This window comes from Pogona vitticeps, chromosome 2 (genome assembly GCF_051106095.1).
Source record: "Pogona vitticeps strain Pit_001003342236 chromosome 2, PviZW2.1, whole genome shotgun sequence".
In the NCBI taxonomy this organism is placed as follows: Eukaryota; Metazoa; Chordata; class Lepidosauria; order Squamata; family Agamidae; genus Pogona; species Pogona vitticeps.
This window is the reverse complement of record NC_135784.1, coordinates 138655543-138681967: the sequence shown is the minus strand read 5'-3', so window position 1 is coordinate 138681967 and position 26425 is coordinate 138655543. Positions and strand designations below refer to the sequence as shown.

At 38.4% G+C, this 26425-nt stretch overlaps 1 protein-coding gene across 13 annotated transcripts in view; it reads left to right on the top strand.

Annotated features, from left to right (window-relative positions):
* The window catches only part of SPAG9 (sperm associated antigen 9), a 120408-nt gene extending 94537 nt beyond the window's left edge, over window positions 1-25871 (top strand). For 8 of the 13 annotated variants that reach the window (XM_072990632.2, XM_078384237.1, XM_020814930.3 and 5 more), the window contains 11 exons: window positions 2019-2214; window positions 3276-3398; window positions 6624-6704; window positions 8322-8389; window positions 9214-9362; window positions 10536-10707; window positions 12059-12172; window positions 14333-14371; window positions 15496-15672; window positions 18389-18535; window positions 22313-25871. In XM_072990632.2, the coding sequence (XP_072846733.2) occupies window positions 2019-2214; window positions 3276-3398; window positions 6624-6704; window positions 8322-8389; window positions 9214-9362; window positions 10536-10707; window positions 12059-12172; window positions 14333-14371; window positions 15496-15672; window positions 18389-18535; window positions 22313-22428 (1382 nt within the window). In that variant the 3' untranslated portion in view covers window positions 22429-25871. The remainder of the gene's footprint in view (window positions 1-2018; window positions 2215-3275; window positions 3399-6623; window positions 6705-8321; window positions 8390-9213; window positions 9363-10535; window positions 10708-12058; window positions 12173-14332; window positions 14372-15495; window positions 15673-18388; window positions 18536-22312) is intronic. The other 5 variants (XM_020814977.3, XM_078384238.1, XM_072990634.2 and 2 more) reach the window with 1 other exon arrangement.
* Window positions 25872-26425: the final 554 nt, after the last annotated feature.

Below are 26425 nucleotides of genomic sequence, written 5' to 3'. Positions count from 1 at the left end.
AAGTTTGAATGAAATGGTGAAGCAAAGACGTGAGTAAATGTAGCACATGCAACAGAGAAACATGCACACCTTTTAATCTCTCAGGTAAACTAATGTTTTCATGTCTGCTCCACAGAATGCAGACTAGAAAGCTATGTTCCAAACCCTTATCTTAAGGTAGGCAGCCCGAAGAAGCTTACCTGTACTGGACCAAAAGCTCTCTGAACAAGTTGTGTGCATGTTTCCCAAGATATTGAAATAATAAAAAATGAAGTCTTGGAGTTAGCAAAGATTGTCACTGGAAACCAAGATCAAAATTACCCATACTATGTGAAAGAAAGACAGTGAAGATGGGACAAAGTCACCTTATTTGAAATGTGGTGTTGGAAGAGAGCCTTATAAGTACCACAGCCAGAAAGGCAGATAAGTAGGTGCTCACTCAAGTCAGGCCTTAACTCTCACCAGAGCAAAAATGAATAAACTGAGGCTTATTGCACCATGCATGTATCATGGGAATACAGAACTGACCAGAAAAGACAATATTGATGGGGAAAAGTGGGGGTAGTAGAGAAAGAAGAGAGAAAGTCCTAATATGAGGCAGATTGTCTCTATAAAGGAAGCCATAGCTGTTAGTTTGTAAGACCTGAGCAGAACTTACTGGAAAAGGGAATATTGCTAGAAGGGGGAGGGGCAATAGGAAGAGATAACAAGCTAATATGAGATGCTGTTAAGATTAAGAAGTTCAGATTGCCCCAGGCATGACACTGATTTCCTGGTTAAAAACTTGTATCAGGAGGCTGGTCTCAGTAAGTGAATGTTTACTGAAAACACTCAGGGCCGGGGCAAACACAACTGCTCTGTGCTTTTTTAATGCAGAAATACTTTGAATATGCCTTACAAAATTGTATGCTAATTCCCTGTACATGGCAAAATGTCCCCCTTTCTGAAGGATTGCCACTCCATTACTTTCTTTAAAGCAAGCCTGTGAGCTTTTATATTCTTTAAAAAAAAAACTCTCTTTGATTCTGTTTCTGTGACCTAAGCTCTTCAAATATCTCCCTTCCATGCACACAAAGCTGCAAAAAAATGTATTTACTTTGCAAAATCTTTGCTGGTAAGCTTATTCCATGTGTGCTCCCTGTTTATGTCTTTTGAAAGGCCTTTTTTGAGGATATATATTTAGCTTCTACAGCCTGGATTTTTTTCCAAATACAGTGGTGCCTCGCAAGACGATGTTAATTCGTTCCGTGAAAATTGCTGTCTTGCGAAAACATCATCTTGCGAAATGCGGTTCCCCATTGGAATGCATTGAAATCTATTTAATGCATTCCAATGGGGGAAAAATTGTCGTCTTGCGAAAATCGCCCATAGGAAAACCGTTTTGCGAAGCGCGGACCCAGCTGTCAAAATCGTCGTCTTGCGAAAAACCGCCCCCCCAAAAAAAAAAGTCTTGCAAAGCACAGACCGAAACATTGTCTAGTGAAAATCGCCCATAGGGAAAACTGTTTTGCAAAACGCTATAGCGATCGCAAAAACCCATTGTCTTGTGAATTAACCGTTTTGTGAGGTAATCGTCTAGCGAGGCACCACTGTAAAATAAATGGGTGGGGCCAAAATTTTTCTTTAAAAATAAATAAGATTGGTCTATTCAATTTACATGATCTGTTTGAAATCTGAGGACATTTAGGGTTGGCTGTTTCTGCAGACGGGTTTAAAACCGTTTTACCTTTTAGAAATCCTAACTTGAAAACCCAAAGCCCAAGCTTCCCCAATTTTGGCACATAGCAAAAACAGTCTGTCTGCTACAACTGTGTGAAATCTGGTGCTGATCTGAAGCCCAATTTAAAAAAAAATTGTTTTGGCTGCCCCCATTCTTAAAACTGCTCTCCCAACAGAAGAACATTGCTGCACTCTAATGCAGCAATAATTTTAGAAGAAGCTGCTGAGTGACTGACAAATATGAATGCATGGATGCTTCCTATAAGAGAGATCATCATGCATGATTAATACATGATTTGTAATACATAATTTACCTGCAGATGTCACAACTGAAAATGGTGCAGTAGATGAGAATGTTCAGACAGCAGAGGAAGCAACAGAGGCAACGGAAGTCAATGCAGGCTCGGGAGAAGAAGTTGTAGATACTGCACAATCTGGAGTTTACACTGAGCACGTCTTTACAGATCCTTTGGGAGTTCAAGATACTGTAGAGGGTTCTCCAGCATTCCAGCCTAGGTAAGATCAAATCCATGCGACAGTGAGCTCCTGTTGCTTCTCTCAGCTCCTGCCAACCCATCAGTTCGAAAGCATGCAAATGCGAGTAGATAAATAGGGACCACCTCGGTGGGAAGGTAATGGCATTCCATGTGTCGCCGGCTGGCCACATGACCACAGAAACTGTCTTCAGACAAACGCTGGCTCTACGGCTTGGAATCGGGGATGAGCACCGCACCCTAGAGTCAGACACAACTGGACTAAATGTCAAGGGAACCTTTACCTTTACCTACCCAGTTCAAAAGCTTCTTCGAAGTACCCTTTTGCCCAGGATTCCCATGGAATACACAACTAAGCTTGGGGCTTAAGTAGAGTCTCCAGTCAAACAAAAGAAAGCCTTTTCAGGAGACTGAGAGACAGAAATGTAATAGGGAGATGGGTATGGAACTTGACCTAAGGTTAGGACTGTCACTTAGTGGCTGATAGGGATCTTGTTTACTGAAATAATTGTATTTCTTTATCTTTAACGCCTGTAGCTAAGGTTACCCTTGCCTGAAAATCCTTAAATGTATTTGCCATTTGTAAGCTTTTCAAGCCTTTTCTTTAGTGCTTTGCTTTTTTTCTGTACATAAAGTCATTTCTTGTAGAAATTGAGGTTTCTAATTTCTTGCAGAGCTATCTTTAAACCAATCCGGAAAGCCAAGATGCTCAAGCCTACTTTACCAGAGTAGTTGTTTTCATAGAGCCTGGGCAAAGTGCAAATGGTCTTACACCAACGTTTCTAGCCCATGTCAGGTGAAACTGATCCCATTTTAAGGGATGGCTGGTGGCAGGGAATAGAGGAAAATGAGATTTTCCTGTGGGGTAGAAAGGGGCTGCTGGGTTGCCTTCTCCTCAGTTGTAAATATGACCCAGATCCCAGCAAAAATCTTGACCAAGTGGGGTAATGTGTTTGTTTCATACTAAACCACATACTGTACACAAACATATCTAATATATTCTCATAATGTGCCTGCTAAAGATTACATTTGAATACTATTTGTTTATTTTTTTTTTAAAAAAGAACTTTCTGCCTCTTTCAGTAATGAATCAGATTTGTACAAAGATGTTGCTGTATTGCCAAATGAACAGGATCTTGTAAGAGAAGAAGCCCAGAAAATGAGCAGCCTTCTACCTACTATGTGGCTTGGAGCACAGAATGGATGGTAAGGCAGGAGTGTTAATTCCCAATTTGTTTTTTTTCCCCCTCATAGAAATGGTGATTGAATCTCTTTCTCTAAGATTGGTAAATATCCAGCTTGAAAAGGAAACATCAGTATTCTTTCCTGAATTCTATGGTTTTCATAGTTGGTTAACTTAAACTGGGATTTATTATTAGTCACTTGCAGTGTTGACAGCAAGTGGTTTGTACATCCATCCAGTGATGTGGAGACTCAACTAAGGTTGGCATTTGAAAGTGACATTTGGAAAAGAGGTTTTACTTAGAACCACAGAGCTGGAAGAGATTCCAAGGGGTAACTAAAGCATCTCTGACTGGTGACCATCCAACCTGTGTTTAAAGATCCTCATTGGAAAACCCACCAGCCTCCAAGGCAGTCCATTCCACTGTCAAACAGCTTTTACTGTCAAGAAGTTCTTCTTAACATGTAATCAGAATTCCATTTCTTGTAATGTGAATCCATTGCTTTGAGCCCTGTCCTTTGGAACAATGGAAAATAAACTTGCTCCATCTTTTATGTTACCTCTCAGTCTTTTGAGCATGGCTAACATATCAGCTTTCAGCTTTTCTTTTACATTAAGCCATTCTTTATAGGGCTTGGTTGGCAGATACTTACCATTTTGGTCATCCTCCCCTAGGTATGTTCCCATTGGTTGATATCCTCCTTACACTATGGTGCCCAGAACTGGACAATGTTCCAGGTGAGGTCTGGCCAAAGGAGAATAGAGTGATTCTGTTATTTCCTTTGATCTGGATATAGTAGCCCATCGATGAAGTGTTTTTCATCTTTCCCCTTCAAGAGCACTCAGAGAGTAATAGTAGGGTACTGTCTGTCCCTGGGAATTGTTGTGTAGAGTCCCACAGGGTTTTGTTTTAGCTATAGTGCTTTTCAGATCATATACAAGACCACTGTCAGAGATCATCCATGGCTTTGGAGTTGGGTGCCATCAATATTCTGAGACCCAGTTATAGCTTACATTAACTAAGCAGTTAGAGGTAGCTGTGACAGTGTTTAGTTATTGGTTGGAGGCTATGGTCAGGTGGCCAAAGGACAACCAAAAGAAGCTGAATCCAAGCAAGGAGGTGACGTTGGTCACTTGACAACTGACAAATTTGCCTGTCAATTTTCTAATGATTGATGGAGAAAAAACCCATTTGTGAACCAAGTAAGGAGTTCGGCTGTTTTATTAGACCCAGCACTCCTCCTGGAGAAACATGTGTCTAATAAATAAAATAAAATAAGTAATAAATGTAACAATTCCACGTGCGATGGAATTCCGTTAACAATTGTGTTCTGTTACACATGGATGGATGGAGTGATTGTGCTTAGTTTTGCTTAACTGAAATCTAAGGAATCATAACTTTCTTTTTCTCATGCGGCTCACAGTGTGCTTTGCTTTATCTAAAATCAAAGCCTTAACAAATGTTTCTGTTTGGCTTCTGCCACAAAACATATAAGTAAATAATTTTTTAAAATCCAAGATATTGATATAGGAAGACTACAGTTACCAAGTCATGAATTTCTTTATACACTGAAGACAGTATATATGTTACTGAAGGGGATGTTAAACAATACCATTGTGCTTTCTATCACACAAATAACATTTGAACGTAAGTAAATAAAATAATCATTAATAACATGTATTTCTAAATAACAATAAATTTGCAAAGTTTACTGTGACAAAACTGCAGTCTGTGAGGGAACTGCGCTTGGCAAGCTGAAATATATCAGAGTGATACTGCATTGTTTAAATGAATAGATAAGCATTACTTCATTTAATTTACTCTGGCCAGTATCCTGCTGAGTTACACAGCCACTGAAGGATGAGCGCAGAAGCATTCCCTCCACTCCGGCAGGCTCCCCTTTGTGAGGTCTTGTATTGATTATGAAATTGGATGCACAAGTGGTTGTGTGATCAATTGCTCAAATGGGGCCTCACTAGAACAGGAAACCTTACATGATTACCCTCATACTCTGTGGATGTTGGTCTGTATATTCCCAGCCCCAAAGGAACATTGTGTTTCAATAGAAGGCGGTGGGGGTGGGGATGCTCGCAAGATTGGGGAACACATTCCAATCTACACCACCAGATATCAGATCTGAAACTTGGCTGTGCATGTATAATCATCCTTGGTGATTTCCCCCTCATTCCACTTGCTATACATTCCCTTTGTAAATCTGAATACATTGGTGCCTCGCTTAACGGGCGCCCCGTTTAACAACGAATCTGCATAGCAATTAAGTTTTTGCGATCGCATTGCAATGATTTAGATAGGAAAAAATCGCTTTGTGATGATTGGTAAGCTATTTCGCTTACCGATTTTTGCATAGCGATGTTTTCCTAACAGCTGATCGGTGGTTCCAAAATGGCCACCAGGTAAATAAAATGGCCGCCCGCTGTGTTTTTGCGCCGATTCCTCACTTACCGGGCAGCGAAAATGGCAGCCGTATGGAGGATTTCCGCATAACGGTGAGTTTTTTGCCCATAGGAACGCATTAAACGGGGTTTAATGCATTCCTATGGGCTTTTTTATTTCGCATAGCGACAAAGCCCACATAGTGACGATTTTTCCGGAACGGATTATCGTCGCTATGCGGGGCACCACTGTACTGTTAATAACTGGATCCCTCTGTTTTTAAGATATTTTAGGAAAATGAAATTCATTGCATTTCAGACCTAAACCTCCAGAGGGTAGTACAAAATACATAAGGATTTTGGAGCCTGAAACTATAAGAAAAACATAAGACTGGAGCCAGGTTTATCTCCTTATGGAGTCCTCTATAATCAGGGCATAATAACTGAAATGGCCCTACTCCTGGTTGTCTCCTACCTGACCTCTAATAAGCAACACCAAAGGAATGTTTTTAAGACCAACCCTGACACATAGATGGATGGATATAGGAGGGAGATGGTTCCCAAGTCATGAACCTGAGAACACTGTAAAAGCAAACAACTCTGTCTTGACTTTAAGGAACCATCAAGCCTTTAAAAAAAGGATAAGATCCTGGGAGAGGGCATCTATAAAGCTGAAAATGATTAGATAATGTCAGTGAAATCTAAAGCTGACCAGACAAAACATAAGTAGTTAAGCAAACTTATGGCCTGTTTTCTGTTGCAATGTTTTCGTTATGCTAACAGCATGAAATTACTGTAAATGAAACATAGATTTAGAGTTTTGGATTTAATTCATTCTGATTTTATCGTTGCAGTTTGTATGTTCATTCTTCAGTGGCTCAGTGGCGAAAATGTGTCCATGCAATTAAACTTAAAGATTCTATCCTCAGTATAGTGTAAGTTGAAATAATATTAACATATTTCCGTAACATCATTTGCATGAGAATTAATTGGATTTTTGCTGAATGAAAAATAATTAGGTTTAAAAATACTTTTTGTTAACTCCTGGTATTTTTGTAAGAGAGTGTTGAGTTAGAATTAAATCACCAAGCAAATCAAAAGGGACATCTTTATTTCTAATTATTGAAGTGTTATGAAGTTCTCTTAGTAGCCAAGATTTTACATCCCCTGAGAGTTAACGAGGGAAAGTGTACAAGCTGTTTTTCTTATAATCTTTACTGAACAGTATTCCTCTTTTAGTGGGGAAGTTTTGCTATAGAAGAAAGGACTGACCCCTCCCCCCACAAGCTCAGTGCCAAACTAGAACTATAAGAAACCTGAAGTTGTTGATTTTACAAATTTTATCCTCAGTATAGTGTAAGTTGAAATACACTATACAACTTGTGATGAGCCATTAACTCCAGAAACCTACCCCTATACTCTCTGAAGTTAGCCATCAATGGTCTAAACAATACAGTAGCTTAATGCTGAGGAACACAGAATTTTTGTTAGTGACTGAAACATATTGTGTTACAAAACTGGAAGTGCAAAAGATTCTACCACAATACAGGATTGGACTGGAGTTCTTCTATGAAATTGATGAAATTGTTTTCGTTCTTCAAAATTCTGGGCACCCAGAATAAACCTGATTAAATACGATAGTCATTCCATTTGTGGATGTTCTAACTAATGGAATAATTTAAATAGACTCTCATTTTCGATGCCCTTAGACAGTGGGCATGCATTGTGGTTTCCTAATTTAGTGGGGCAGTTTTGCTAAAGAGAGAGATTTTGAGAGAGAGGGGTGGGGGTTACTGCCAACTCTCTTCCAAACCAAAATTATTAGAAACCAGAGATTTATTTATTTATTTATTTAATTTCTATGCCGCCCAATCTACCCAGAGGTCTCTGGGCGGCTCACAACAATTAAAGTTCAATACAATAAAAGATAAAATAATTAAAATACAATTAAAATTGCCATCATCAGGACCCACAGTTGATGTTATTTCAATTAAAAGCCTTCTGGAACAGGAAGGTTTTGACCTGGCACCGAAATGTCATCAACGTCGGCGCCAGACGAATTTCAGTTGGGAGGGCATTCCATAGTCTGGGGGCAGCTGCCGAGAAGGCCCTTTGTCTACAAGCCATCCCTCTTACCTCCTTGAGGGATGGCTCTTTCAAAAAGGCCTCCTGGCTAGATCTTAACTGCCGGGTAGGCTCATATGGAAGGAGGCGGTCCTTCAAGTATCCAGGGCCCAAGCCGTTTAGGGCTTTATACGTCAAAACAAGCACTTTGAATTGGGCTCGGGCAGCAACTGGTTGTTATCTATTATGATCATGAATGAGTGAATTGTAGACCTCCAGATATTGGACTTATTAGGGTTCATAAAGTTTCAGTGCAGCCAAATTTGAAAGAGCATGAGACACAAGATTCCAGTTTCCACTCCAGGGGAGAATGGGCACTGGGGTGGTTTGTGTATGGTGTCAAGAAGAAGAAAAAAAATGGTACAGCAGTCTGTGTCTGTGTTCCCAATTTTCTCATACTATGTGTCTTGCCTCTTTCTCTCATGTAGACATGTAAAAGGAATAGTATTAGTTGCACTAGCAGATGGAACTTTAGCAATATTTCATAGAGGAGTTGGTAAGTATGCTTCCAGGACAACTGTCATGTATCTGTATCTTGGCTTTGTTTATTACAAGCTTTAATTTGTTTCCCAGAGGTTGCCTACTATAGGAAATCTTGTAATTCTTGAGATTTTATTGTTAAATCATCTCATGTTGTCTTCACACAAGTTTCCTGTTTCTTCCTGAAGAGCCCTTTTTGGCTGCATGTTATTGAGAGGGCTGTATTTCTTTTGTTCTCCGTCACCTTTTTGTTCTTCCTCAAAATGGGTCTGCAGATCTATTGTAGACCTTCACACTAGGAGTGCTATGGTGCTGTTTTCTGCTGCCCTGCAAGCTGATGATTAGCCTGGAGACCCTCCTTTCAGGAGCTGCCGTGCTCCAAAGAGCTTGTCGAAGGAAGATTGAATGTGATCTCCTTTATTTTGTTTTCCCTATATTTGAACGTTTATCTTATAAGTCACCCTGATTTGTAAACCTAACTATTCAGTGCTCTGTAGGCACCACTTCTGTTTGGGGTTCATATTGCCAATTCACATAGTTGAGTAATGGTGTCCAATACAGTACTTGATCACATTTCTTGATAGTAAAGTATGTGTTTGATTCTTTATGTAATTAAAAAAATTGAGTGAGATAAAAATAAGAAGATATTATGCTACAGTAGTGGATTGCTTATATTGGCACAGTATTAGACTGGGTAACATTTTCGACAACTTCCAAGTATTATTATGAATGTGTGTCGTAAACAAGACAGCAGTTGAAAAAACTCATGTAGGAGCATGTCAGTATATAACTTGCAATGACTGTATGTTCTGACCCCTCTATTTTCTCTTTTTTTAAAAGATGGGCAGTGGGATTTGACAAACTATCACCTTTTAGACCTGGGCCGGCCTCATCATTCAATCCGGTGCATGACTGTGGTGCATGATAAAGTCTGGTGTGGCTATCGAAACAAAATCTATGTGGTTCAGCCTAAAGCCATGAAAATAGAGGCAAGTTAAAATAAGCCTTTCTTAAGACTAAATAAAGAAGAGGATGTCAATTTTAAATGCGTTGGAATTGTTTTTATACTTTAAAAAAATCTCAATGTATGTTTAATTGTTTTTTAAAATGTGATATTTATATATTGTTTTTAACTTGTTGTTTGTTGCGAGCTGCTGTGGATCCCCTATGGGGAAAAAGAACCATATAAGTAATTTAAATGAATGTATGTATGAATGAATGAATGTTCTCTCTATCCTGTTGAAGCTAGAAGATTGGCAAAAATACCATTAACTACTTGTCTGTAAATAGATTTTAAGTGTATATACCCAGGTATCCCTGGACATACTCGTAAATAATAATAATAAAACTTTATTATGGTCAAAAGACCAGCCACATCCCCGTAAATAGTTGTAAACAAATATCTATGCATAACTATTTTAGTAAAATAATAATCAGGTTCATTTATCTGTGAAACATGGCACCGCTTCTTAAATTCCTAGACAGGCTTCCTCTCTCTTCTCTCCAGGCCTCTTTCCTTCCTTTCAGAGGCCTTCTCGCTCCTCTAGTTTCTGCTCTCCTCCACCATCTGAAGATTTCGCACTCCTTCCAAATGCTGCCCTCTGTGTCTCCCTTTTGCCATCCTAGAAGCTCGAAACTGACCTTAGAACACCTGAGCATTCCAGTGTCTCTCAAATCCATCTTTAAAATTCTTCTTTCTGGATTCTTCCGTTCAGTGTTCTAATTCCTACATTGTAGTATAAACTTAGGCAATAATTAGATCTGAGAGTGGAAAACTTCCTAATTCTTCTTCTGTTTCCATGTCTTGTGGTGAACTTTAGATAAGTTCCTTGGGGTCAGAGACTTTTATTCATTAAAGTACCATGGCACACTGATAATACAAGATCTCACAAGCTGTTTCCATCTTCCCACTCTCCAAACAAATGTGTCTATCCTGATGAGCAGGGAAATTTGGAAAAGCTATAATCAGCAGAGCACCAGAAAAGATTTTGTTACCCATCACCCTAAACAGGTAGGATGATGGATCTTCAGGGTAGTGGATGCAAAAGGAAGGAAGAATGGACAGGCAGAAGGGCCATTATGGCACCTGCTGCCTCAAATGTAAATGGGACAGGGGTAAGTATTTTATTCTGGAGCATTAACCAAGCCATAATTTGTTTCAGAAATCATTTGATGCACACCCAAGGAAGGAAAGCCAGGTGAGACAACTGGCTTGGATAGGAGATGGTGTGTGGGTATCCATTCGATTAGATTCCACTCTCCGCCTTTATCATGCACATACTTACCAGCATCTGCAAGATGTTGACATTGAGCCCTATGTAAGCAAAATGCTAGGTAAGTTGTTTGGTGTTGTCTTCAGTGTATGAGAAGAAAAATAACTGTGTGAGTAGCATTGCTATTTCAAAAAACACTGTCTGAATATATTTATTTTAGACAAAGAATGACACCAAGTACCATTTATAAAACTCAACATTATATCTAGTTTTATGTACAGATTCTAAGGAAAAGGAGGGTAATAAAACCCACAAGAAGCGTTTCTGGCTATCATCATAGAATACTATGAGAATGACACTTTTTCATCTTTTGACATTTGGAAATACTCTCATTGGTTGAGTGGGGAGAAATATAATTTTCCTCTTGATTTTGAAGATTATCTCTTCATTTCTTAACTTCAGTCTTTACAAAAAGAAGCCCTTTTCTGGTTGCCAGGTTGAAGGTTCTCAAAATCTGTTTTAATTCAGTCAGGGAATATAGACAATCTTATATTAAAACAAACACATAATGAGCACTATAAATGTTTTTACAGTTATAAATCTGCTTTGCAAGAGGATTCTAGTACGGATTTTATGCAGTGACATAAAATAAAGTGTGTTGTCCTAGTGAAACCTTGGACAAACACACAGCAGTCTAATGAAGTCTAGCATAGAGGTTTATCACATTGAGCATAAAGAAGTGTACATAATTTATATCCCATAATTTATGGGAAATTTATGCATTAAGTAGGTGCAATCAAACTAAAAAAAATTGTATTGCTAATCCTGCATTGTTCAGTTAACTTGTGCAGTTCTTCTACACATTTACATCTGACTATTGTGAAGTAAAATACATTTGATGCAACTTATGCTTGTGAGATTCCAACTTATGCTTGCGGAAATGCAGAGCATAATATCTTCATGCAAAAATAAGCATTGTTTGCACCACTAATGACACAGATGTCCCTGGACTAAAACAGTAGGCTTCACCACTAGCTGTGCTGGCCAGGATTTCTGAGAGTTGTAGGCCAAGAAATCCTGGCCTATCTACTGCTAGACAGAACTTTTGTAGTTCTGTAGACAGAACTTTTTCCCCACAGGGACTCTGGATCCAAGTCATGATGTCTGCTCAGTCCCAAAATCAGGTTATGAGATCTCATGATTGTGTCATTATTGGTCAACTCTGTGACGTAAAGGGACAGCTTGAACCCAACTACCTTTTTTTAAAAATTGCTTTGGCGTTTTAGAAACCACGCTCTTTAAAATAAGGAATAGTTTCCAAATCTCTGCGTATAGACATGTGCGAATGTACGAAACTGACTGATTTACACTGTAAAAACTTACATATTTCCGAATAAAATTAAACATAGAGCTTTTCTGTATTCTGTACAAGCATTTACATTTTAATTTCTAATTAATGTTGCTCATTCCAGGTACCGGAAAACTGGGATTTTCATTTGTGAGAATCACAGCTCTTATGGTATCCTGTAATCGGTTGTGGGTTGGAACAGGAAATGGTGTCATCATCTCTATACCATTAACAGAAAGTAAGTTCTGTAAGACCAAAGGTGTTAGACAAGAACGACAACAGCTTTGTATCAAATACGAACTCAATTGTAGTCTAGTGTTTGCTGTTTTCCAGTAATATATGCCGTTTCAAGATTTTAGTATAGTCTAAATCTAGCTGTTTCAGAGGGACTCTTCTGGCTGGCAGCTTCTCACATCTACAGAATGGCAAATCTGACAGATGCAAAAATATAGAACTGTAGGTTTTGCTTCCAAGACGTTCAGCATCTTGGCAGCTGGATTCTTGGCAGCTGCATGTTTACTTGGAGGAAAAGGGGAATCAATGGATTCAGTGAACGTCTTTCTAACTATATGTGTGTAGGATTTCAGTGTTAAATCTTCAATATGACAATTGGGCCCCAAGAGTGCATTCAGAGTTTGAATATTTAAACTGTTGCAAGCCATGATACTAAACATGTAATTAGAAAGAGCTTTTAATTAAACAGTAAGCAGATGCAGTAATTCAGGAAGAGGCTACCCCCCTGACTTCTGTCCACGTCACTTCTTCCTTTACAGTAGCCCCATATTGTAATGTTCTTCCTTTCCTCCCTGTTTCCTGTCAATCTTTGATAACCCCTACAGAGAATCACTCTCTCCCCTCTGACTCCCATAGTTCCAAGGAAAATATTTAGGGGAAAAAGATGTAAAGAGGTAATAGTTTCTGTCCTGAGCACTTGAATGTTAATTTTATTTTTATAAAATTATTTTCTTGAATCACCTTAAATACCTTGACAGTTATCAATATTATTATGAAGATCTATTTGTTTAATTTCCAATGTGCTTTGTTACATTAATCTTGCCCAAACACTTCATTTGGGGCTTCTATATTTCAATTAACTAATATAATGCAATTTAAATCTGTATGGATTCTTGTCACTGGGCTGAGGTCACATAACTTTCTCATATTTCATATTTGGCAGCATGGTGAGGTTGATCATTGTGTGGTGTTGTAAAATATTAAATATCTGAAACATGATGCGTTCTTTCTTATTAATTGCTTTGAACACCATGTGCATTGTTTTTCATGTGTCATTGATCATTGATCATCCATTAAATGTCTGGTTTTGAGTTGCATATGTGTATTCAGTTAAGACAAAGACTTCAAATCATAATAGGCTTTAAATAGTAGAACTGATTCTGAAGATTATCTTTATTCACCTTAGGCACTCTTCCTAGATTCCCCCTGATGTAAAAAATATTATTTTAAGCAGTGAGGGAAAGAGCTGGATTTTTTTCACATGTTTCTACTGGGCTTTCCCCCTCTGGGGAAAAAGGTGGCAAATAAATAAATTAAATAAATAAAATAAAGCAGGCCTGGATTTGTAGAAATTGCTGAGCTGGGAAATTATACTTATTGTCCCCAGGTATCTCAGCAGCCAGTGATTGAGACACCACTGTTAATGGGAAGTTAGTATTTTCATGTAGAATAGGAACAGACAAAATATAGCCCTCTTCCCCGGGAGCTGTTGGACTGCAGGTCCCATTAAGCCTAGCCAGCACAAAGGATGGTGAGTGATCCTGGGAGCTGCACTTGAATGCCATCTAAAAAAACCATGCTCTGATTTCCCTTCTGTGGAATGTCTTCTGGTTTTTCTGATGATAATATCTGTAACATTACCCTTATCATCTAGAAGGTGTAAGTAGCTTGGAGGAACAGCATAGAACTAGGTAAGTAAGGATTGGGGAAAGTGATGGAAGAAAGGAAGTTCTGGATGATGATGGCTCTTTACTTGAGCTACCATTCACTGCTGTTCTGAAGAACAAAATGCAAGCTTCAGACAAGCTGAATGCTGGGGTCCTGCTCATCAGCAGACATGCTAAGACTGGATGGCTAATGCTCATACTCTTAGGACCATTGGAGGTGTGAGTGGAGGAGGAGATGACAGCTTTATTTCTGTGAACGAGTAGTGTCCCTGAGAAAGAAAAGAGAGAAAGGGGAAACAAGTTTGCTGACACATCACAATCTTAAGGTTGCTGCTTTCTATGCCAACAAGTGGGGAAAAATTGTAATATTTTATTGTACCTTCTATAGTTAGGTGCTAAAATATCAAGTACCAGAGCGCAAGTGGTGGGTTCTCATTAATCCTTCTCCTCTGCTGTCACACCTATCCATTTCCCCCTTTCCTCCTTTCTTACTTTAGCTGTAATCCTCCACCAGGGACGTTTACTGGGGCTGAGGGGTAAGTGCTGATCCCAAACGGAAAAAGTTCTGTATTCTCAGGCTTCTCTAATAGCCACTTAAAGGCTGTTCCCCACTTTGCTAAAATTTACCCACCCCCCACCCCCGTATGTTCCTAAACTGTTCTTCCACTTGAAGTTACCTGCATTGCAGTATTTTATGTTTGCTAAATGACCACCAATCCTGCTCCGCAGTTTAGTGCCTTCATCTTTTGTTGCAGCTGAACTTTTCATGCCAGCTTCTTGTTTTACTTCCAGCACCATCTGTGATACCATAACCTTGTAATTGTCATTAATCACATCATTTTTCTCCTGTTCCAAAATGTTTCTTTCCTTCCTCTGATACTGTTCAAAATGGAGATAGTTTTGTGTGTCTAGCATACAACATTTCAAGATGCTTTGTAGCTTTTGAAATCAGTATACAGCTCTCCTGAGTCTACCAGTGAAATACAGCTCCTCAGAATCAACCAGTGGCTGATGATTGCCTTTCCCTCCCACCCACGCCCTTAATTGTGTCTTGGCTTCAAGAGATCCAAATGACCCTGGAAGGCTTCCTTTTAAAAACAGTCTTGTAGCACTGTAAATGTAGGACTCAATTATTGCAATGTAAATGTTTGCTAATATGTCGATGAATTATAACATCACAGTAAACGTGTTTTTAAGGTGACCAAGAAATCTTTGCTTACTACAATAAACTAGCATGGCTTTCCCTGACATTGTTGGGTTTGTTTCTTTTGAAAAATTATTAATGTAATTTGTGATGTAAAATGTTGAGTGTTTGTGTATTTAATCTATTTGATCAGTTTGTGTTTTGAATATGGAAGAGGTCTTTTCTACATCCTTTTTGCATGAATGTAAATTTTCAGCAAGGGGGAGAGGGATTAAAAGGTACAGTTATGCTAGACTAGCAACCTACTCCATTTCTTCTTCAGGTATTTCAAATAACTACGCATGCTATCCTTTATTCTCTTCCAGCTTTGTCTTGAATTGGCATTTTGTTGCCCCTTCTATTTCATTCCTCTAAGTCGGCTTTAGCTTATGGATTGGTCCCATGAGGGTTGTTAATAAACGACCATTGTACTACCAGCAATTTCAGGTGCAACATATTTTCTTTCTCTCTGTGTAGCTAACAAAGCAGCAGCGGGCTCCGGCAACCGTCCAGGCAGTGTGATACGTGTATATGGTGATGAAAACAGTGACAAAGTGACACCTGGAACGTTCATACCTTATTGTTCGATGGCACATGCACAGCTTTGTTTTCATGGGCATCGTGATGCTGTCAAATTCTTTGTTGCAGTGCCTGGTAAGATTTATTTGTAACTCTACTTCTCCAAGTATAACTCCAGTCATCTTCAGCCATTGTTGTCAAATTGGGTTGTGCTCACTGCGGATTATAAATGTTATAGTCCAAGAAATCTAGAAGAGATCAGTTTGGAGAAGCTGTCATGAAAGATTTGTCATTGATCCTGTTGAAAAAGATAAGAATTGTTTTCCTTTTGTTTTAGTACCTGTTTGAAATGAGGGACATACTCTTTTGTCAGCCAAATCTGAAGTGAATAAACAAACAAATGGAAACAGCAACGTGTTTTGAAGAAGAGACATCAGCTAAATTTGCTAGTGTCCTTCTCTGTTATGCTGAACAGTCTTGCTCCCAGCCATGACATGTTCTGAGGACGAGATGAAATGTTTATCTCGTGATCACTTTAAAGCTGTTGATACTGCATAGGAGATCTTGATATCATTGCCCTTCTTGTAATGACTTCTTCTGTCATATGTCACGCCCGTCCTTTTATTTCCCATCCCTTCAGCAGAAGTTCCTGCACAACACTTTCCCACTTAAAAGATTTTCACAAGGAGAATGTCCTTACTAATTCTTTCATGAAACATGCTATCTCTAGTGCCTCTTCCAGACTGGATATCTACTGTCAGTTTCTTACTGGTGCTTCAAATGGACTGTTATATAGAGCCAGAAGGGTGTTACTCACTGAACAAAACGTGTTAGCTCTCTATGGTTGACAAAAGGCACTGCCACTTACTTTAGATAAGACAACAAGTGAGAGGACAGATTGGTGTTGGCAAGCAGTGCAATTAAAGGGGAGGTCAAGTGTAGTGAAGCTGAGAGGAGAGTAGGTTGAATTATTCTGAAAGAGCTTCAGGAATGCCAAAAGAGGCCAAAGTAGTGGCTGGAAGGGGCTTCCAGGCTTGGGCCTGCTTAAAGTAGTAGATTGTGAGCTCTGTGTATATGCAGCAGAACATCTTGAGTCTCATTCTGTTAGAACCACTATGAGTTGTGATTGCTGCCAAAAAAATCAAAAGGTGGCTGCCGGAGGCCCAGTAAGAACTGCTCCCAGGAAAAGGGAGAAATCCCAATGCGTATAAGCCCATTGCACTATAATTACAGCCACAGGGAGCACAGCAGAAAGTAAAGAAGTGGAAGTCTAGGAATAGTTGAGGTCCAAGGGCAGAAGACTTTGGATATGAAGAACAAGCAGGGAGTGTTATACTTGGGTGGGAAGGAAAGACAATATTGCAGAATAGGGGTAGGGATTGTTGCCCTTCTAGAAACTGATGAACAGCTGCACGCACCATATTGCACCAGGTATGATGAGCAGGGATTGGGGGATTGGGCAGTAGGTTTCCTGTGCATTTTACATAAAATATTGAGTAAGAACTAAAAGCTTGATACTCATGGCCAGAGTCACCACAGCTTGTAGTTGGCAAGCTTCATATAGATGCTCTCAATCAGTGGAAAGGTCCATAAGGAGGAGATTACAGAAGTCTAGACAGTGGCTAGAGCAGTGATGGTGAACCTATGGCACGCGTGCTACAGCTGGCATATCGAGCCCTCTCTGTGGGTACGCGAGTCAAGTCTCCATTGAGAAATACTTACCTGTCCTACAATCCCAGATTTCGGGAAGAAGTCTTGGGAAGGGAGGGAGAGTCAAGACATCAAAGACCGTCGTGCCCCCCCCCCCCCCCGGCATGGAAACACCCAGCTCCTGCCGACCGCACCTTTAAGGATTGCAGCCGGAGGCAGAACGGGGAGTGTCCTGGACAGGCACTGGAGGTTGTGCAGCCAGAGGAGTGGGACTCTTCGGGACGGCCATTGTTGGTTTTGTGTTGCAGTCTGGGCACTGGGGCTCAAAAAGGTTCGCCATCACTGGGCTAGAGCATTGGCAGAATTTTTAGGTTTTTTTCTCTCATAAATGGAAACATAGTATACTCGGTTCATTCAACAGTCTACTCAGAAGCTGGTTAGACCATTTGTACCAGCTTTGTTCAAAAACTGAATTCTAGATCACTTTGAACCTCAGCCATTAATAACATCCAAAGGTTTTAGAATAAAGCATAGGAAAGTAGACTTCCCAACCAGTATGTGAATGCCAATAGCTATTTTAACTCAGCTATTGAGAGTGCAAATATTTAGCCCTGTGTTGGTATAGTAAGAAATAGTTGCACATTTCAACACGCTTAAGCATGGAAACAGCCACTCTCTTGGTTACTCTCATTTTCATTCAATCCTGTTCTGGTAGCTTATTTATTCTATTTATTCTGGGCGCTCTCTGTTTTGTTTTGTTTTTTAATCAACACGGTTGCAGCCATGGGAAAGTTAATCTCTTAAACCAAATGCTGAGATTTGCCTTTATTTAGTTTTACATTTTTCCAATGATTTCTCTGGCTGGTTTAATTCCAGTAGTGAACTTTATAATTTTTTTTGCTTTAGCTTATGTTTCAAGAGGTGCAATTTTCCTTTGTACGTGATAAGATGTAATGCTAGTTTAGCAAGTAAAGTCAAGAAGCTTTGCCAGTAAAATCAAACATTCTTAGTGGTGAAGCAGGAATTGAGACTCTTGTCAGCCTCTTGTTCTGGAAGGAGAAGGATGATTTGGAGGAAAGGAATATTAAGCCTTTTTGTGTCACTCATTTTGCAAACATGTGCTTAATCGCTTGGGGAGATGTTTATCTTTTGACCTTGCTTCAGAAAATGTAATACCTTTGATTTTTTTTCTCGTGTCTAGGTCAGGTTATTTGCCCTCAGATGGGAGGAGGCCCAGAACTATCTGGTGATAAAGCTGCTCTTTCTGCACAGGAACCCAACAGCCAGGCTCCTTTAAAATCCATGTTGGTGATAAGTGGAGGAGAAGGGTACATTGACTTCAGGATGGGTATGTGCCTTAATATTGCTAAATGGCCCTGCGTTGTAATGCTAATCAAATGCTGAAGAATAGATGTATCATTCCTTTGTTTTCTTCCCGTGAGTTTCAAGGATGCTTTATTTTCAGGAAGTTTCCTTAAATTCCTTCTAATTATATTTTTGTATTCTTTCTTGCTGCTGGTTTGTTCAGTTTACATCACATTTTCCACTGGTCACTTTACAGCAATGTACATGGCTCTCCACTTCCCACTTTATCCTCACAATAAGGCTGTGAAGTAAATCCAGCTGATGTGAGTCTAGAGGTCACCCAGTGGATTTCATGGCCAAATGGATGATCTGGACACAGCCCTCTCACTTCTTAGTGTAACATGTTAACCAATACATTACACTAGCTCTTGATTTTCTGTAGAAAACTGATTGTCGATTGTTCTCCCTTTAATAATAAAGTGGTGCCTCGTTTAACGATGTTAATTGGTTCCAAAAAACCCATCGCTATGGGAAAACATTGTTAAGCGAAACACAATTTCCCATAGGAATGCATGGAAAACCGGTTAATCCGTTCCAATGGGAATGGATTACCGTCCTTAAGCGAAAATCCCCATAGGAAACATCGCTAAGTGAAACAATGTTTCCCCCAACGGAAAGCCATTCAAAAGCATTGCAGCCGGCTGCAATGCTTTTGAATGGCTTCCCGATCTCTGTTTTCGCTCATTTTTAAGTGTCTTAAAATGTTTGAAACCTGTTTTAAATGCTTGGAATCGGTAGTCCCCCTTGTGAAACATGTGCAAACTTAATTTGGCTCTGTTCTGAGTCTTCATTAATTTTTGGTGATTTTTTGTTTTTCCCCTTTAAATCCATTGAAGGGACAGTTCAATGGATTTAAATGGGGAAAACAAAAAATCACCAAAAATTAACGAAGACTCAGAACAGAGCCAAATTAAGTTTGCATAGGTTTCACAAGGTGCACTACCGATTCCAAGCATTTAAAACAGGTTTAAAACATTTTAAGACACTTAAAAATGAGCGAAAACAGAGATCGGGAAGCCAATTAAAATGCATTGAAGCCGGCTCAGGTGGCAAAATGGGGAATCAGACTCCCAACCCCTGACTAGGCAGCCAATTTTTTCTCCAAAAGACTAAAAGTAAAAAAAAAATTGCCTTCAGCCTGCTGGACGTGTGCTTGAGTGTGGAAGAAGTGAAGTTCAGAAATTGGTTATATGCTATTATTAATTCAATTATATAATGTGTCTCATTTCCTCCCTATAGCTCAGGGGTCTCCAAACTACGGCCTGCAGGCCACATCCAGCCTGCATTACCATTTTGTCTGGCCTGTTCTCTTCAGCCCATTTGCGCAGGGGAGGGCATCCATCCATGTGGGGGGGGTGTGCATGCGTGCACGCGCATCCATGCAGGGGGGTCCATGTGTACGTGAGGGCATCTGTGCGTGCATGCGGTGTGTGTGTGTGCATCCATGTATACACACACACACACACATTCCTGTTCCTTCGGCTCAAGAACTTTGAAAATATCTGGTGTGGCCCTCACTGTAAAAAGTTTGGAGATCCCTGATATAGCTCATAGTGAGTCCAACATTTTAAATCCTTTGCACTCTACAGCAAGGCATGGTAGAGGAGGGATGAGCAACTTTAGTAGGACTGAGAGCTGCTTTTAAAATTGGCTGGCTAGTTGGAAGGCACACTCCCATGGAGCATTGCCAGCGTAGAGAGGGCAGTCACTGAAACAGCTATTTAACTCTTTAAAAATGTTAAATATTGTATTCCAGCACTTGGATAGAATCTAAAAATATGTGAATGTTGTTACAGTATATTAAAACTGTATGAAATATGTAAAAGTAAGTGAATATAGGTAACTATATGTAGAACTGGTAAATTAAAAAATCACATGTATATTTTACATTGCCTTTTTGTGTCATTCAATATTAGTTCCTATATAAAATCAATTTGGCAAAATGCATGAGTTCCCAGTTCTAAAAATTGACATATGATAAATAAAAGATATTTATAATACAGAAATTGTAATTTTAATTTCATAAAATATTATAAATTCTATGAAAATCTAATGTATGCCTTCAGAAAGTCAGTTTTATCCCTTCAGACTTTATTAAATAATAATTTATTAAATAGTCACTAATTTCCACTTTTATTTAAATATGTATTTGAAATTTACTTCAAGAAGGCAACAATAGCAACAGAGAATTGCAATCCTGTAATACTCTTATGATTAATAATCTGCCTAGACATAAGTTTTTTAAACAGTAGTTGCTCTGTTAAGGTATATTACTGTGTTTCCCCGAAAATAAGACAGGGTCGTATATTAATTTTTGCTCCAAAAATGCATTAGGGCTTATTTTCAGGAGATGTTTTATTTTATTTTCATGTACAACAATCTACATTTATTCAAATACAGCCATGTTATCATCTTATGGTTGGTGCACAATGGTGGAGGGCAGGGTTTCATTTAACTGGGGCTTATTTTTGGGGTAGGGCTTATATTATGAACATCCTGAAAAATCCTACTAGGGCTTCTTTTCAGGTTAGGTCTTATTTGTGGGGAAACAAGGTATAATAAGTTTAATCCTGCAGGATAAAAATTCAAGAGTTAAAGAAGAGAAATGTTGGGGCAGCACTTTGAAACAGAGTGATAATTAAAGGTTTCCTCCTGAAATTAATATTGGGGGAAAAGGCTTGTAAGTCTTTCTGAGGTTCCTCAAGTTATTGGTTTTACACTGAATATTGCTGGGCAAGCTACCAAAGTTCTTTTAAACCATCTTTTCCTGGGATGCATTGGGAACGACTGGGTCTGAGGAAAAACGGCTTGGAGGTGTATGCCTTGTCCACTCCTGCCCAAGAGGAATGATTCTTGAAAAGTATTGATTTTCTTCTGCTGCAGGATCCTAAAAATGGCCTCAGTGCAGCTATGTGCAGACTCCATGATTCTCATTCCTGCTTTTAAAGGAAAAGTATTCCTGTTTATTCAAGCTTCTGATTATTTGAATATTTGAGCGTACATTCAGTGGTGTCATTGCACTGGCAGAGATAGCACAACATTTGTGTGATAGTAGTATCCAGGCTGTTCCCATTGTACAAGCAGTTGTGCAGCATAGATTGTGTGCTTGCAATACTGCTTCCATTACCTCTTCTGTAACAATGTAATCCAACACAAGTACTGTATCAGATTCTCAGTCCTCTGGTATCACCATGGATTTAACCTTTATTTTACCTTCTTTTATATATTAGATTTTGTTCAATTATATAGGTAATTTCATTTTCTTTGTCTACAAATTCTGTTGTGTTTTATCCTCTTGAAAGCTCTTGATGCAGAGATTATTGCCAAGCAAGAATTCCCCTGAATTTTTTTGATAGTTTTAATATATAATGGCTCAAATCCTGTTGCTTAGTATAGTCAGTTGCAACTAAGAGTAGGCCCATTGAACCATTGGAGATCTGAGTGATTCAACTCTTCTGAATTAGTTCCATTGATTCAATAGTCCTACTCCTGTTGCAGCTTAGTACAACAAGCACAGGATTTCAACCAATGTACAGTATTTGAGTAGTTTGTATATTTTTCAAAATAATTTATAAACTATCTTGCCTCCTTTTATTGGGAGAATAAAATTGAATAGGCAACAAAGGAAAAATCAGTAATGTCCTTTGAGGGCTACCCTAGTTCCCTTGTAATTAAAATTGCAGGAAAGGAGCAGAAAGTGGCAACTTGTAGCCTTCTTATGTTAGCCTGTTTGCCTAAAATGTTTTCTCTTTTCTCCTAGGTGACGAAGTTGGTGAATCAGAACTCCTGGGAGAAGCACTACAACTGGAGCCTTCAGTAGTCAAAGCTGAGAGAAGCCATCTCATAGTGTGGCAACTTATGTGTGACACTGAATGAGTCCCCAGGAAAGCGGCTTGAGACAGCAAAAGTTTTTGCATGTCTTTGGATTTTGTTTTCTTTTTTGTGGAACCCATTTCACTCCATAATCTTTTGAACGTTTTGTTGCCATTTGACGTCATATAACAAGCCTCTCAAACCTTAACAATGCAGGAATTCGCTTGTGCTGTATTACTGTGTCAGTGTTACACAGCGAGAACAAACTAGTTTCCCCAGACAGAGAAATAACTGTATTTACTCTGAAATAGAACTGACCATATGCCACACTACAGCCTATAACAGAAAGCTACTACAAATGGAGTATAAATTCTAGAATGAACCCTTTGAATTCATCTGCTGAACATGTATCAAGTAAAACAGCAAAGTTATTTCCATGGTAATATTTCAGAAATATCAAATGGATCATATTCCTTTTACATTCTGTACATTCAGCAAATTTGTCTTTACTTTTTGATATCAAAGCCCCAAAGAAGAAATTATATAGAAATTCACCAATAATAATAATATACATTTTTATGTCTAATTCTAATAGCACTAAAATTACAAGAACTGCCCTTAATAATGAGAATTGCGATGTTTTGAGGAAAGAATTATTTCCATTTTTCTTATCTGAGATTATTTGGAAACATTTTTACGGATCTCAATGTTGTTCTTAGAAAGATTTGCAACCTTCCTTTCTGTTCCTTGGGCAGAAGATAAATATTTTTGCACACCTGCTATCTTGGACCTTAGCTGGTCAGATTCATGGCACTTGACATAGAAGGATTCAAACAGGGAACAAAATAGCTGTGAGCTTTAACTGCTTGAGTAAAAATGAGGGGAAATCACCCTAATTAGGTTTAAAGTGCATTGATTTTCATAGTCCATATAACTAGTGAAACTGCTGTTGTATTTTTTTCTTCTGTGGGTTGAGTATGGTAGGGAGTGTTGCACATGATTTGCACTGGTGTAGTTGCTGAGAGAGCCCTACACTGAATGGTGCTGGAGGTGTGCCCTGATGTTTGAGGAAACAGGTATAACTTCAGACAACTTATTCTATCTTCTCACTATAAGCTTTGGACAGAGTATGTTTCTTTATTACAGATTACCCAGTTAATGGCTAAACTAAGGTGAATGCTACATTTTTAATTCATTATAGGGTGCAACAGCTTCCCAATATTTCATACCTTGAAAACTATGAATTGAAATATGGACATCCAAATGGTCCCTATCAAGAGACTTGGGATATTCCCATTAGATGGGAGCAGATAATATTTAAGTGACAGAACAGGAGAATTTTGTAGAGTTTCAAAGGACAACATGAGACAAAATTAGGAACAGTCTTGAAAAACTGCCTAAACATTTTTATGCAATAGGAATGGTTTGTGATCTGTCAAGGAAACATGTATTTATATAAATATATATAATATTAATTTTTTAAAATCATGTTAAAAATCATGAAGTCTATTGTGTAAATATTTATTTAGGCAGCTTTTTAAAAAAAGGAAATGAGCATCTTACCTGATTTAAAAAAAAAATCAGTAAATCTCTGTTCAGGTCTACTGGTTATAGATTTATATGTATAAATACTTTTTAAGCACCATATTTTGTACACAGCTAGTAAGTTCTGGTAAGTATGTATTTAGACCATGATATATGTTGCTAAAAATGATTGAATGTCTAATACCTTGGTAATAGATAATTTTCCCCTTGAATATGCCAAACAAGATAAGAGTATAAAATTTCAACTTACTCAAGCTTCAGAAAATAAGCACTCATCTAAAAGCTCTGAATGATCCAGAGAAGCATGCAGTTTTCCCCACTTGGTATTCCAAAATGTGACCCTGCCTGTTCATATATAAAAGTGCAGCTTTGGCAACATGGTGATGCTTAAAAATCAGCTTGGTGAGGACGTTCAGATTAAAATAGTAAATGTATAAGATTCTGTAATATTCTTCAAGCACTCATAGTGTGGCAAGTTATGTCTGATACTGGATGTCCAGATAAAATGCTTGGTATGTCTTCACTGCTGAAAGAACTTATTTGCCTTTCTTGCTTCCTGTGGGCTACTTATATTGATGGACTTTTTTTGGAAAACTACCCAGATCTTTCATGAGTGGTTGACTCGCTACATTTCATCTTCTTGGAAAGAGAGCTTAATTTTCCCCTTTAAAGGAAATTGCTTTCATTGAAAAACTATTAAGTGGGCTATTTAAGAAAGCATCACCATTGTTGGATAACAGACACATCGGGGTAGCATATTTAATAATTCGGCATATTGGGTAAGGGTGCCATTTTGTTCTCATTGGATGAAAGGCTATTCATAGCAGAAAAATGAGAGTCCAGCAGAGTCTGTAACAGTATTATAAATGAAAATAACAGATTGACACACATTTTCCTCTCCTGTTTATTTTTAAATGGTAGGCTGTGTCCAGAATAACAGATTTAGAATGTGGCTGTCATCACTTTTCACTGAGATGTGTACACTCTCTATTCCAGAGCACTTTTTAATTGTAGGTGATAAACCTCACTAAACCTCATACATCAAATAATTGCCTAACAAAAATTTGTTTTGAGAATGTTTTAGTTATCACATCCTTATAGTTCTAAAACCAGGAGTGAGAATCTCTTGATAGTTAAAACCTTTTGTTCATAGTTTGAAAAGAGCATTTCAAGCACAAAAATATGCAGCACATGATTTGTCTGGGAAAAGGTGTCTTGCATGGAAAGGTAAAACTAAGTTTATGTGTCATGTTAATTTCCTGTAAGGTCTTCCTGCACTGGATCAGTTAGAGCTGGCAGAGTGTAGACACTTTATCATAAGCTGCCTTAGTAACCGAAATGTTTTATAATCGTCTAATATGCTAACTGTTTTAAAGAACATGGTGTCCTGAAGATAGCATTTAATTGAATATTTATTTCCATGTGAGTATTACAAAAGTTACCAAAGGATTGATACTGATTTGGCACTCTTGCAGTTGACCCTGTCCAGAAAGGATCTTATAAAGATCCTTAATTTGTAAAAAAAATATAACAGAATGAAAACACACACTTCTTTGTGGATGCTGACTTTATTTTCCTAATAGGATGATGCCATATTATAACAACCTATGTTGCTCCACAGAACATTCTTCTGTACACTAAATATTTTCCTTTCCTTTTAACAATTCATTACTGCACACTTTCAGACTTTTAAACATGTTTTAAAACATTTTATGGTCATTAATATTTTTTTTGAAAATGTTGTCTAGACACCTTATGTTGAATTTTACTTGTCTCTGTAACCTTGAGATGGATACTGCAGCATTAAATTTGCTGTCTGTTTAAAACTTGAGGCTTCTTTTCTGTGAGCCAGAAAGCTCATATAGCAGTGAAGTTATTTCAGTATTTATTATTGAATCCTTGGGGGTTCAGAATGTAACTTTGTACATGAAATATATATAAATATGTATATGAAATGCAAACTTGTTTTGTTGTCTTTCTTATCGGTCTGTGGTGAACAGAGGTATAATTATGGTGTAATTACTAAGGATTCAGTCAAGGGGCAGAAACTAGCTTTTCACTGAAATGCAACCTGTTGGTATTCAGATATTCAGCAACATGGATTTTGTGTCGTTATGGAGACATAAGACTGTCCCCCGACTTAAATTTGAGCAAACTGAACACAGGCATATCATTATAATGTTGTTGTTAGGAAATAAGGACAAAAGAAAGATGCCTTTTTGTAAATCCCCATTGATTATGTATTGATGAAATATTTAAGGTTCATATATTTCTGTATCTGAATAGAAGAGGATTTACTTCAGAGGTATAGTCTATGCTGCCTGTGTGCCTGTGGTTCTCCAAGCACTGGCAAGTACCTTTTAGTCAGCATGCAGGCAATATGAAAGTCCTTTCTTCATCACACAGGATTTCTTATAATTAAAGAGAGGCCACATTATGTTGCATGAACTCCCATGGTCTCTCACCACTGACTGTGCTGGGTTTTAGTTGGGTAAGTTATGGCCTTCCAGCTTTT